Source organism: Phascolarctos cinereus, unplaced genomic scaffold (genome assembly GCF_003287225.1).
Source record: "Phascolarctos cinereus isolate Bilbo 61053 unplaced genomic scaffold, phaCin_HiC Scaffold_4;HRSCAF=312, whole genome shotgun sequence".
Lineage (NCBI taxonomy): Eukaryota > Metazoa > Chordata > Mammalia > Diprotodontia > Phascolarctidae > Phascolarctos > Phascolarctos cinereus.
The window spans coordinates 270,641,811-270,656,454 of NW_027555847.1; the positions used below are offsets into that span (position 1 = coordinate 270,641,811).

The 14,644-nt window shown below is 36.8% G+C and overlaps 1 protein-coding gene across 3 annotated transcripts in view; it reads left to right on the top strand.

The window, feature by feature from the left end:
* The window catches only part of FOCAD (focadhesin), a 381,816-nt gene that overhangs the window by 214,050 nt on the left and 153,122 nt on the right, over window positions 1-14,644 (top strand). For all 3 annotated transcript variants that reach the window (XM_078153058.1, XM_020973967.2, XM_020973969.1), the window contains exons 17-18: window positions 6,667-6,717; window positions 7,718-7,801. In XM_078153058.1, coding sequence (XP_078009184.1) covers window positions 6,667-6,717; window positions 7,718-7,801 — 135 coding nt within the window. The remainder of the gene's footprint in view (window positions 1-6,666; window positions 6,718-7,717; window positions 7,802-14,644) is intronic.

Consider the following 14,644-nt stretch of genomic DNA (forward strand, 5'->3'; position numbering starts at 1 on the left):
GGAAATTGAGGCTCAGACTTCTTATATGTTTTGCCTGTGGTTACAAAACTAGTTAATGTCAAAGGTTGAATTTAAACCCAGTTCTTCCTGATTGTAAGCCAGCATATTTCATTCTGTGCTGTGCTGTAAAAAGCCTGCATATGTGTCTGTTTCTACATGCCATCTTCTTCCTTCTCTTTTCACCTAATCTTTTTTTCTTTTAGCTGAAAGAACAAAATTTTATTTCACTGTCTTAAAGAATGAAACTTGTTTGTTTTACTTGGTATTTAACATATTGTTGCTGTCTGTCATCTCTGCCCATTAGGCTTCTCTGTATTGCATCTTAAATATTAGAGATAATAATGATGATTAGATAACTTAAAAGCGAAGATTTGTTTCTAAGTTCAGGTTAATTCTGTGTAGAATATAGTACTTGAAGATACATTTGTCAATTGACTCTCTTAATATGGCAGTTTGCATCTATTTAAAATCAGGAGCCAGAATTATATGTATTAGAGATAAATTTGAGAGGTTTCCAGTAAGAACAGGGATTAATCCAGGATGTTCATTATTATCACTATTATTTTAGATACAGTGTTGGAAATTCTGACTATAACGATAAGAAAAAGAAATTGAAAAAATAAGCATGAACAAAGAGGAAACAAAATTATTATTATTTTTTTAGATAGTTAAAATTAATTGATATAGTTAATAAGTAGCAAGTTATAATATATTAACAAGAAAACCAGTCAGGAAGAAATAGAAAGAAATTCCATTCAAGATAGCTAAAGGTTGTATAAAATATTTGGGATTCAGCCTACCAAGACGCATAGAGGCAGCTAGGTGGCTTAGTGGATAGAATGCTGAACCTGGAATTAAGAAGAATTTGAATCTTGCCTCCAACACTGTTTTACTTCATCAGCCTCAAATTTCCTCATCTGTAAAATGGTAATAATATATCATATACTTCATTGGGTTGTTGTTAGGTTCAAAGGAGCTAACCTGTGTAAAGTGCTTTGCAAACCTTGAAGTATTCTATATAAATACTAGCTATATGAATATAACTATAAAACACTTTTCACAGAAGTAAAGATGGATATAAATAAGTGGAAAAACGTGATTTCCTCCTAGTTAGGTTGAGCCAATCTAATTAAAATAACAGTACTATCTGAATTTATGTATTCAGTACCATATTGATCAAGTTATCAAATGATTTCTTTATAAAGCTTAGGGGGAAAAAATAACCACATAAATCTAGAAGAACAGAAGGCCAAGAAAGTGAAGGGAAATAATGAAAAAAAGTGAGAAAGAAAGGGGTCTACAGTAGCAGGAAATTGCCAACTATACTACCAAGTAGTAGTCATCAAAACTATTTGGTACTGATTAAAAAGTAGAAGCCAAACAGTGGAATGGATGAAAGAGATACACAGCAGACAGAAACAAAAACAGTATTGGTATAGTGTTTGTTAAATCCAAAGATGCCAACTATTAGAATAAGGGCCCCCTGCTTGGAAAGCTGGAATGTAGTCTTGCAGCTGTTAAAGTGTAGACTAACATTTCAACCAAGATGAGCTCTGAATGGTGCATAGCCCAGACATAAAAGGTTATACCATAAACAAATTAGAGGAGCAAAGATGAAATTACCTTTTGTGTCTGTGGATGGGAGAAAAGATCATGAATAAACAGTGAATAGAGAGGGTCACAGAAGATAAAGTTGACAATTTTGATTACATAACATTGGGAAGTTTCTGCACAAACAAAACCAGAACATCTAAAGTTAGAAGGGAAACTGTTACCTAGGGGCATGTGGTGGGAGGGGCAGAAAACTTTGCATCAGGTTTTTTTGATGAAGTATCATTTCCAAGATGTGTAAGGAACTGATTGAAATTTATGAGAACATGAACAGTTCCCCAGTAGATTAATAATCTGAAGGTAGCAGTTTTTAAAGAAGGTGTCCAAGTTGTAAACATCTGCATGAAAAAAACAACTCCAAACCACTTATAAGGAGAGAAATGCAAATTTATAGCAACTCTGAAGTTCCTTCTAACACTCTTTGGCAAAAGTGACAGCAAAGGGAAATGACAAATGTAGTAGGAGCTGTGGAAAAACAGGTACATTTGTGCACTGTTGGTGGAGGTGTGAATTAATTTTTCCAGTTCTTTTGGCAACCACTTTATAGCTATGTCTACCAGGCGAGACCAATGGGTGGGAGCAGGGCTGATGTTCAGGTTAACTTGGGAAGTTAACAATTCAGCTGACATGTATTAAACACTTGCTGTGCTCAGGGTAGATGCAGTCTCTGCCATTAAGGAGTTAGTTCACCTTCCATTAGGAAATGAGGGAACATGTATAGTTCACCTTCCATTAGGAAATGAGGGAACGTGTATTACATTTTAAATTAAACATTTATTAAATGATTACTGTGTGCCAGACTCTGAGCTAAGCACTTTATAAATATCTCATTTGAACCCCGTGAAGTGGGTGCTATTATGATCCCCATTTTACCGTCGAGGAAACTGAGGCAGATGTTAAATGACTTGCCCAGGGTCATTCATATAGTTAATATATATATTTGAGGTTGGATTTGAACTCAGACCTTTCTGGCACCAGTTCCCGTGTTCTTTTCACTGAGCCACCTTAACCTACTCATCTTCACCTACTGGCTTTCCTTAAGTTCCAACTAAAATTCCATCTTCTAGAGGAAAGTTCTTTTTATTACTTCCTTTTTATCCTATATATTGCTTGTTTGTCCATATCTGCTTATTGTCTTCCCAATTAGCTTGTGAGTTCCTTGAGGACAGGGCCTATCTTTTGCATTTTTTTTTTTATCACTTAACACAGTTCCTGGCACATAATAGGTGCTTAATAAATGTTTATTGACTGACAGATATGTTTTGACCTAGCAATGCCACTACTAAGGCTATACTCCAAAGATATCAAAGAAAGAGAAAAAAATAAGCCCACATGACCAAAAATATTTATAGCACTCTTTTTATAGTGGTAAAAAGTTGGAAACTAAGGGAATGTCCATTGGGGATTGACTGAACAAATTATGATCTATGAATATAATAGATTATTATTATTGTGACATAAGAACTGATGAAAGGAATGATTTCAGAGAAACCTGGAGAGACTTAGATGTACAGAACCTGGAGAATAATCCTTTCCTTATGCCCTATAATACAGTATGTTCTATAATATAATCTAAGGAAATGCTTGTTCGATTCATTTGGTGTTTATTAAGTTCAGGATATTAAAAAGGAAAGAAAAGAAGATTTATATTTATGTTCCAAGTGAACATAAAGGATGCTATGGATTTCTTTTCATGCCCATACTTTTGACTTGATGGCTTAACCTAATACCGATCGAAAAAACAATTCCCATTCTTATAGCACTTTAAGGTTTCTAATTGGATGTTCATAGGACTCTGTAAAGTAGGTTTTATTATTATCCTCTTTTTAATGTGTGAAGCTCAGAAAGCCTAATTGACTTGCCCAGGGTGACACTGCTAGTATGCCAAGTGGAATTAAGACGCAAGCCTTCTATGGCCCTCATACAGGTCTTTAATGCCAAATTGTATCAATTTGGGAATGAAGTTCTCCCATTCTGATTTTGTAATGGTGCCATTCTTAGAATATTAGAGCTGGAGAGCTCCTAATGAATCATGCAGAGCTCAGCCACTTAGGGTGGCAGACTAGACCTATGACCTTGTCGGTATAGGAACTCCTTGGTGAAGAAATTGCCTTTCTCAGTGCTGGGTAGCACCTTATTTGCCCCTTAGGGAGTTGCTTAGAACACTGAATGGTTAAATGACGTGTTGGGGGCCACACAGTCAATATGTGTCACAGGAAGAACTGTATCTATGACACCAAGTTCCCTCTTGTTTGAGAAAGCCACCTTTAATTTAAAAGGCTACTCAGGCCCTGAGCAGTTCAATGTCTTGCCCAAAGCCACGCCTTGCCCTTTCATACCTAGTTGCCTCATCTGCCTCCTGTGCTATTCAGTTCAGATCCTCTATTCTGTAAGTTGTCAGCCTGTCATTGCAGAATTGTGGAGAAAAAATATACTTTGTGCCTCTTTAATGCACTTACCATGTAATAATGTGCATTGCATTTATCTGTGTTTTTGTCTGGTCCTCCTACTGGATTCCATCAGAGGGGATTCTGATTTATCTGAATCTTATATCTTCCCCAGTGCCTTGCTCAGTGTTCTGCACAGTAACTACTTAACAGATGTTTGTTAAATTATTGTTAAATTGAAGGAAATCATACTTAAAAAAAAAAGAGAAGGAGGCAGGCTGGTTTGCTTTCCTTCTCTGAAGCTGAAAATTGCATCTTTATATTTTTAGTTGATCAGTTTTAATGAGACATATGTAAAGTGGCTTCAGGCATTCATTGTTTCTAATGTGTGTTCCTCCAACATTGTGAATTTTCTTGTGGAGTAAATTTTATCAGCGCTTTGGGACTTATATATTTGCAGTTTATTGATTGTAATCCATGTAAAAGTTAAGGAACCTGATTTGGCCCCAGGAAACTTGCTGTTGAAATAGTCTCTCCCATTCCTTTGCTTGGGTACCATGTTGACTCACTTTGAATTTTTTCTTTTTTTCCTTGTAAGTGGTTCCTCTACTCTCTTTTCTAAATTTTCCCTATCATTTGATGGGGATAATAATACTTACCCTGCCTACTCGACAAAGTTGTGATGAAACTCAGATGAGCTTATTTTTACAAAAGCATTTTGAAAATTACAAAACATTATAAAGGCATATGGCAGTCTTAGGATTTGAACAAGCTGAAGTGTGAGCCTGAGTTTTCTCAATTCTCAAATGAGGAGGTTATACTAGATGGCTTCTGAGTTTGTAAATATATTAGAAAGAAAGTAATTTCCTTTAAATCTATGATTCCTATGACCTTTGAGTTTTTTCATGATTTTTGACTCCTATTGAAATTATTTAATCAGTTATAAAATAAATTTGATGACTTGAAGTTTAGATTTACTATTAAGCCAGTGCTCTTGTAATCAGTTGGTATCTTAAGCTTTACAATTTCATTCATTCGTTCTTTTGGCATTGATTTGCTATGTATTGTGTGCCAAGTGCAAGATACTCTGCTAGATGCTATGGGGGATGCAAAAATATGCAGACTGCTCTCAAGGAGCTTAGAATCTTGTTTATATTTTTATTTTTTGTTCAGATATTTGATTTTATTGGCCTAGGCAACTCCTAGTGCATAAATTCCCTTTGTGAATGTGATGGCAAATCTGTAACTTAAAACTTTGAGAGTTATCTAGATCACTAAGAAGTCTGAGTTATTTGCCCAGGGTCGCATAGTTAATGTCTGCCAGAGGCAGGTGTTTTTGTCTTCCAACCTCACTTTCTGTCTTCCACATTATGCTTCTTCTCTTACTCTGTTGGCCAGTGGGAGAAATAAAATGTACATACAGTGTATATTCAGGTATGTTGTAATGCAAGGCTGAATGTGTCTGGTACCAGGAGAGGGAGTATCAGCAAAATATTCAGAGATGGGAGGGATCACAGATGATTTGGGGTAAGAATTGGGGATCAAATAAGGCATCATGGAGGAAGGTGAACTTGGACCTCGGTGAGAAATTCTTCTCATACATTGAAAAAAAATGCTTCTGAATTTGATAAGTTTTTGATGTCACTGCATTTGTTTTCCACATGGTGGATCTGTCAGTCAGAAAAATATTTATTAACCACCTAGGCCAGGCACTGTGCTAGGTTCTGAAGGTAAAAATACACAAAAATGAAACAATTCCTACCCATAGTCAGCTTACATTCTAGTGGTAGATTGGACTTGTTTGAGATTTTCTGTTTACGACAAGTTGATGGCATCATTCCAACTATTCATTTCAACAAATTTAATACACTTATAAATGTCTACTACGTACTGAGTGATTTAAAGGATAAGTCACTGTCTCCAAGAAGTTTACAACTTAATCAAGACAGTGAATCATCCAGAGATAAACAGAATGCAAATTAGAAAATGATCAGTGCATAAAAGGAACACAAACTGGCATGAGATTAGATATGCTAGACTTCTTGGAAGAAATGGAGTTTGATCTGAGTTTTTAGAATGGGTAGAATATGAAACCGCAGAGATAGGAGGGAGGAGATTCTAGCCATAGGGAATGGTACTGTAGAAATACAAACTGAGAGTTATTCCCACTTTACAATAATTGAACTTTTGTAACTTTACCTATGTTTGTACTCACTAAGCCTGGAAGGTCTGGGTTTAAGACTGTCCTTTGATATGTTCTGTGTTAGACAAGACAATAAACTCCTCAGTGGAAATGGCAGATCTGTAACAGTAAAAGAAATTTCCATACTGAGAGTTTTCTCAACAGGTCTGATTACCCATCCTTTCAGATTCAGTCCTGTGTTGGTTTTTCTTTTTAAAAATTTTTTGTCATGGTGGGAGGTGACTCAGTGGGTAAGAAGTGATAGAGAGTTATATTTGAATATGAAAAGGATTTTAAAAAAAGAGAGATAAATAAAATTTTAAAAAGAAGATAAATCAGTCCAGAAGCATTCATTCACCCCAACTGTATGTCTGTGTTGCTGTGTAGACATGCATAAACAAGCACATATTTTTAATTAGTGATCTGTATGTTGACTTTTTGTCTGTTTTGACAAAAATTTAATCCCCTTTTTTGATGATTTTGCAGAATTTTAAAGTTCAAGTTCTCAGCTTCCTCTGGAGTCATTCTCAAAGCAAGGTAATATCAGCAGTACCAGTGAAAGCATAATAAAAATGGGGAAATGTTAGAAAATGATGCTAAGGGGTTTTTAAAGAATTCTTTCAAATTATTTATTTCGGGGGAAGTGGGAGGTGGCCAGAAAGATATGTGGATACAAATACATAATTTGACTTTTGTAATTTCTCCCTGATTTTTCTATTTTGCAATATTTTTAAACTCCGTAAAACCATACAATCATCTGAGTGTGTATGTGTGTTTATATATATATATATATATATGTATGTATATATATATATGTATATATATGTACATATGCACCTATACATATATGTGGGTATGTATATCCTAGTGCCATATTCTTCCCCTTCAAAGTATATTTACTTTTTAGCAAATTTTTCACATCTGAAGACTGAATAATAATATTGCTGTCTTCTATTTCTATAAAGTCCCCTTGTTTCTTTTGAAGAACTCAAAGTACTTTTATGTACATTATTTTATTTGTTTTTATAATCTTGTGATTTAGCAAAGACATAGTTATTATTTTTATTTTGCCAGTGGGAAAATTGAGGCATGATGAGTTCTTGAGATGTTAATGGTGAAACCATAATTTGGACTCTGGATGCCTGATTAATTCTCCTAACTAGTTCTTTTCCCTTGAAGTGCCGTTGCCTCTAATTTGGAGCCTTTTACAAAGGAATCAGTCTCTCCCGAGGAGTATAAAAGTAATAAAACTTTCTTTCTGTCCTTCCTTAGGTCCTATCACTTTGACACATACAACATCGTAATTAGAAATTCCTTGACCCTTCTTCTGAGATCAGAAAGCTATGTCTTTCATCTGGAAAGCCAAAAACACCATTTGTGAAAATACCAATTATAGAAATTAGGGGAGATTCCATCATCCATTCATTTTTTTTGGTAGGGGAGAATGTGGGTTGATTTCCTTTAAATTATACTTTATTCTCTAAACTATTCATTAGTCTTTCTTGATTTATACATTTCCCCCCCCCCTTCTTACTAGGACCCTCTTGTGGCAACTGCTGCGTACAAATCTCTGTCAGCATTTGGTTCAGAAGAGCACACCATTCTTCATCTCCCTGAAGAGGTAGGTGTTTCTGCTTTTTCATTTATGCTTCTTTGTTGCTGAATTTTTGACTGGTATTTGTATTCTATTTGGAGATTATCCTTCTGATGTATTTATAACTCCAGGTTTGTTATCTATAATAATAATAATGAAAATGATTTCCATTACACTTTAGATTTACAAAAGCTCTTTTCCTTATTAAAGCTCTTGATGCCAGGTTTTTATTTTCATCCCCATTTTATAGATGTTAGGAAAGAGTCTCAGAGACAAGCAAATCATTTGCTAAAAAATGGTAGAGATGGAATGTAACTCAGGGGTCCTTGCAACAGGTCCAGTGGTCATTCCATTATGGCAACTGTTAAAGATCCAATCCAATAAACAATCCAGTAAGCATTTATTAAGTGCTCACTATATACCAGGCACTGGGCTGAGTACTGGGGAAACAATTAATAAAAAGAAAGATAGTTCTGCTCTCAAGGAGCTTACAATCTAAAGGGGGAGACAGTGGAGCGGAGACGAGGCAGAGGGAGGTAAAGTCAATCAAGGGTTGAGTTTGCATAATGGTGGGGAGTTTAGAAGTGATGAGCTTATCCTGAGAGTGGCATCTTATTCTGTGGAGTTGAAACCAGGCAGGGTATCAGATGCAAAGTGGAGTGAAAGATAAAATTAAATATTAATTTTTTTACTTAATCTGTGAAAAAGTGAGTAAAGTACATAACTTAGCATACTATAACACAAAGAACACCAAATTTAGATGCTGAGGTTCAAATTAGGGTTCAAATCCCACCTCTTTCATTCTCCTGCAGTATGCTCTGCAGCAGCACACCCTGGACCACTACACCTCTAAATAATATCACATGAATCGCTGTAATGACCGTGCAGATTCAGTGCCAATCCTCTTCTGGGGTATTGACCCTATCATCTTTGGAACTTCCACCCTGTGGCCCATGCTGTTCCATTTTGTAAGTTAATTGAGGGCAAAAATTACTGTATCTAGCCAGCCCCTGTTATATTTCACATTCCGCTGTGGCCACCTTCTTGTCCTCCGCTGTCCCCATCACAGTGGCACTCACCCTTGCCCTCCACTCCTCTTTCCACATCTTCTCTTTTGTACGCCATAGGTATTCCACTGCTCTCAGAGCTACTGGAAAAGGTGTGTTGATCAATTCCCCACTGATCTCAAGCACTATACCCAAGACTTCCCAAACTAAAACACTCTCCTTGGTTACCTGCGTGTTGTCTCCTTCCATATTAATAATAATTATTTTCCTTTCCATCTGTATCTTCTGAGTTTAGTACAGTGGTCTGCATATAGTAAATATTTAACAGATGCTTTTCTCATTCATTCATTCATCATTCTTCCCTGTATGACTTTGGGCAAATCATATAACCTCTTTGATCTTCAGTTTTCTCATTTGTAAGGGGAAAAAAAAGGTGGGGGAGGGATTGGATTAGATGACCTCTAGCATCCCTTTGAATTAGTATAAATCATTAATTTATAAATCTGTGGTCTTTTGAACTTAACCGGTAATACATAGGAAATTTCTTAAAAGTAGATTATCCAGAGATTATTGCTACGCATTTGAATTCCTGTTCCTGTTATTCAGTTCTTGCCTTTGTTACTGACAAGCTGTGTGTCCCGACCTCAGTTTACTCTTCCTGTGAAAAGATAGGTTTGTACTAGATCAGAAGTTCTTAATGGGGGAAGAGGGGGAGGTTAGTCTGTTAATTTAAAAAAAAATTTGTATAACTATGTTTCAGTATAATTGGTTTCCTTTGTAACATTGTGTATTTTATTTTATGCATTTGAAAACATAACTTGGAAAAATGATCCATAGCTTTCACCAGATTTGTGACAGAGAAGTAGGTCTATAACACAAAAAGGATTAAGACCCCCTAGACTAGATGATCTCTAAAGCATCTTAAGTTCTACACATGCATGTGTTTGGGATGAAGATTTGAGGGGAACAGAGTATGTCAGAAGTGGATTAGACACCACCTCGATGAGTCATACAGAATTATGAATAGGAAATGAGACATAAGAAAAATTTTACTGAGTTAACTTTACACTCATACTCATGCATGGCTTTCTCATGCCATCAGATGCTACTTTTCATTATCACGAAGTTTAATGTTTTCAGTTCTGTTCAGTGTTTGTTGAATTGAACTGATACATACAAGGTATATGTGATTTCTCACCGAAGTGGTTCAAGAGCAGGGCGCTCAAGGAGTTTCATATACTCTGCCCACGTGTTCAGCAAAGTTTGTGCATTAGCTCTTCAAGCTTGAACATGACTGGACTACACTTCTCAGAGAACAAACTTTTCTGTACATTAGTGTACCTTTAAATTACAAACTTCCCACGAGGCTTAGTCTACCAGCAGTGAACTTCACAGATGCCAGCCATGAGGTAAAACCTCTTATCCTAGTCCAAAAACCAACCTTTTACAAGAAGAGTACACTGAGGCCCACAGAATTCACTTAGCCAAGGTCACATAGCTAGTCAGTAACAGTTTTTATTTTTGTTTCCAGAATTGCATCGGCAGAAGCTGCCTTCTGGTGGCTCCTGTGATAAATACACAATGGAGGACCTTTTCCTCTTGAGGGCAATTGGCATACTCCCCAAAGCCTGAGATTACTTGCATATCTCACTCTTGTGAAAGTACTTCCACCTCCTTTCCTTCTCACCTTCTGAAATAGAACCAAAATAAATGTGTTGAATGATCTCCCTCCAGCTGTTTGGCAGAAGTCTATGGGACAATGACTTCACTAATATCCACTTGCTCCCTGTAGCTACCTGAAGTAGCTTTAATGTGTGTAGACCTATATTAAAACATATTAGTGAAACTCTGGGGTGTTTGTACTCTCAATAGAACTTGTCTATATACTAACCCGTTTTTGCAGAGCAGACAGAGATCAAGAAGAGGAGTTAGCGGGTGTGGAAGGAGGGTGGAGTAAGAGCAGTACTTCAAAGATGAGGAAGCCGAGATTGAAGTAGTGCCAGTGATAAAGGCCTAAGTGGAGAGCAGAAACAGAATGAAGATGCTACTTTCAGATGCTCAGGAATTTAAAAACCACATTTGTTGAGTTGTCATCTTTTTTTTTTTATCTGATGGATTTTCAGAGAGCTAAGGGCAGAGGTTTCATATTGGCTCATAGACATAGCAAATAGAAAATTGATAGTCATTTTAAATTTCCAGATTGAATCCTGGCATAAGTATTTGGGAACTTCTTAGGTTACCCATTCATTGCTGTTGCTGTTATTTTCAGCTCGGTTTTATTTTTGCTCTTTGTTGTCATTCCCAATCTGTTGTAGAACCAATAGAACTAAAGGATTGGTTTCCTGGTAAAAGCATTAGCAAAGGATAAACATTTAAGTAATACATTAACTTTCCCCTCTGATTTGGGTCTTTCAGTTAGACTCCTTTTATTATAGAGATCTTAAGATGTGTTATTTTGTGCAAATTTCGTCAGTTCTGGAAATGAGTGTTATTTTAAAGGATCTGTCTTTGTGTCCAAGTTGTTGCAAATATGGAGTCTCCATTTGGTTTTGATTTAAGTGAATACCACTGCTTTTATTAAAAATTCTTTTATTTTCTTTCTGAATATCAAAGACATATAGATAACTGAGAATTGTCTATATGTGATACTGACATTTATGTATTGGTGAATACATTGGCATAGAGTTCATAAATAGAAATATGGAAAATAATTTTATGTCTTAGAAGCTTTAGTTGCACCTTTTTCCTAACAAGGCTTCCAGTGTTTAAGTTGAAATCAAGTTTTAATTCATGTATAACTATATTTTTCATCTATGTCTCTGCTTTAGTTTTTACAAAAAAGCCTAGCACCACATTCGCTGTTCAGTTTTTAAAAAATGTATATATTATCTCCTTTCTGTGTATTTCAGTAGCTAATGGAATGTAATTGCTTTAATTTTGCACCTATTATAGGCATCCTTCTGTATAAATTTTCCTCCTCTTTATGGTCAGATTCATTTTGTTTGTCCAGAGTACAGTACAAACACTCTATAGAGCACCCCAAGGGAAAAGAACAAGCATATGATGAGCACAGGACAACTGGAAGGAGAAAAGAAATACTATTTTCAAGGGTAGAAGTGAAGGTAATGAGTGAGCTAGGGCTACCAAATAATCACATGGGAAGAAGTTAAACTCCTTCCCTTTGGATAATAGAAATGAACAAAGAAATGCCATCATTATAAATAGGTATAATGTGTCTCCTCAGAAGTTCTACTTCGATATCACATCCTGTTGTGGATAGAGTTTGAATTCTCTACAGCTATGTCTATGAGAAAGGAAGAGAATATGCATTTATATAACACCTAGTACATGCCTGGCACTGTGCCAAGGATTTCACAAATGTTATTTCATTTGACCCTAAAAACAACCTTTGGGAGATAAATGCTGTTGTTATCCCTATTTTATAGTTGAGGAAACTGAGGCAAATAGAGGTTAAATGACTTGCCCAACGTTACACAGCTGGTAAGTGTCTGAGGCAGAATTTTAATTCAGGTCTTCTTGACTCCAAGCCCAAGTGTTTTATCCACTGCATCCCTGGTTGCTTCCAGTGGTGCACTAGATGAATAGTTTTCCCAGACTTGTATAGTTATAGTCTGAGCTCCAGTCTAGCTATGTTTTGACAGCCTTGTTCATAGGAGATTGGCCATCACATGGTAAATATTTTTGAGTGCAGCTCATAAAGATCATGTTCAAAGGTCTTAATAGAGTTATAACTCTTATTTGTAGACGTTCTCTACCAGTGCTTAATTATTCCTCATAATATCCATGATTTCACCAGTGATGATCTTCCTGCTACTAATACAGTTATACCCATTTGACATATCATCAGTTACTGTAGCCAGAAATGTTCAGAACTAGTAGTCAGCCTTCTAGTGATGGCTGTCTCTAAACTTAGCTAATCTAGTCTTTGAATGAATGACTTAGTCCCTTTGGCAGTGAGGTAAGAGAGAGAACTTGGGACCTGGAGTCAGGAATTCCTCATTTCAAATCTTACCTTAGTCACTTACTAGCTGTGTGACCCTGGGCAAGTCACTTAACCTCTATTTACCTCAATTTCTTTATCTCTAAAATGGGGGTAATAATAGTGTCTAACTTTCCTGGGGTTGTTGGGAGGATCAAATGAGGTAATACTGGTCAAATGCTTTGTAAACCTGAAAGAGCTATGTAAATGATATCTGTTATGGTTGTTGTTATTGTTTATTAAGTCCATACTCAAAGCTTTGCTGCTGATAATAGGCACTGGACAGATCTTATCCTTTACTGGCATAGCCTTTGAGAATGTCGGGTCACATTCAAACCCAGATCATTTGCTCATGGAGGACCTAAATGAGATTCATGTGAAATGCCTTGAAAATGTTTCCTTCTAAAAAAAAATGCACCATCTGTATGAAACATGCAGATTTATAATTATTCACTATAGCAGCATTGAAGTGAAAATAGAAGTAAGTTGTGTATGCATAAGTCAGTGGAAATATGAACTTGAGCAAATTTTGAATTTATTATTGTTGTTGTTCATTCCTTTCAGTTGTATTCAACTCTTTGTGACCCCATTTGGAGTTTTGTTTTCTTGGCAAAGATACTGACGTGGTTTGCCATTTCCTTCTCTAGCTCATTTTACAGATGAGGAAACTGAGGCAAACAGAGTTAAGGGACTTGCCCAGGGCTATTACACAGCTAGAAAGTGTCCGAGGCCATAGTTGAACTGAGGCCCAGTGCTCTGTGCACTGTGGCGCCACCTAGCTGGATTAGAGAATAACAAATGGGCACTGAGAGAGCCTTTTCTAGTCTTTCTATCAATAGACTCATAGTGACTCTGGGAAAGGTTTGATGGCAGGTCCTGGTTACCACCCAGGGACAGTGTTCAGTAGGAGGCTGGATGAAGGAGAAGAATGTGTGTGCATCTGGTTGGGCAATACTTATTTTTATAAATTCTAGATCAAAGCCATCAGGACATTTGGCGTGGCTCATGCCAGAGCTTGAGCCAATTTGAAGCTCTTTGCGCTATAGGACTCGTGCAACTTTTGGGCACCTGACCAGTTTGAGTGTAAATGTGGGGTGTCCTGGAACCCTCCTGAGTTAGAGCACTGGAGCCTAAGTCAGGAAGGTGACCTAGCTTCAAATGCTGCCTCAGACATTGGCCATGTGACCATGGGCAAGTCACCAGACCTCTCAGCCTTGGTTAACCTCACATGTAAAATGAGGGGTGTGAACTCCACCTGGGAAGTTCTTCCAGTTCTGAAGTGTCATCCTAATAATAAGAACAACAGCTAGCCTTTGTATAATGCTTGAAGGGCTGCAAGACACTTTTATTCTTCATTTTTATACTATCTCATTTGATTCCCCCAAGTAACCTGTGGTGCTATTATCATCCCTGTTTTACAGATAAAAAAAATTAAGGCTGAAGAATGGTTCAGTGAGCACCCCCCCCCCCAGTTGCACAACTATTGTCTGAGGCAGGATTTGAAAGAAGGTCTTTCTGATTCCAAGTCCAGTACTCCTTGCACTGTACCAATGGTGGCAAAAGAAAACAAAAACAGGTCCTGGCAGCATATTGATTTAGAAAACCACAAATTAATGTTATGTCTGTTGGATTGTGTTTTTATTTACTTTGTTAAACATTTCCAAATTACATTTTAATCTGGTTTGGTCCTGGTCCTCCTCAGAGCTAGGCCCGAGGTTGACAACCCTGTAACCTAGCACCTAGTTGCTTCCTCTGTCATGAAAGCTGTGGGACTGGTTCTTGGTCCTGAGAACTTCTCGATCACTGGAGTTTGGCTTTTCAGGATCACTATGAGGAAGATTCCCCGGCTTACTAAGCCTTGAA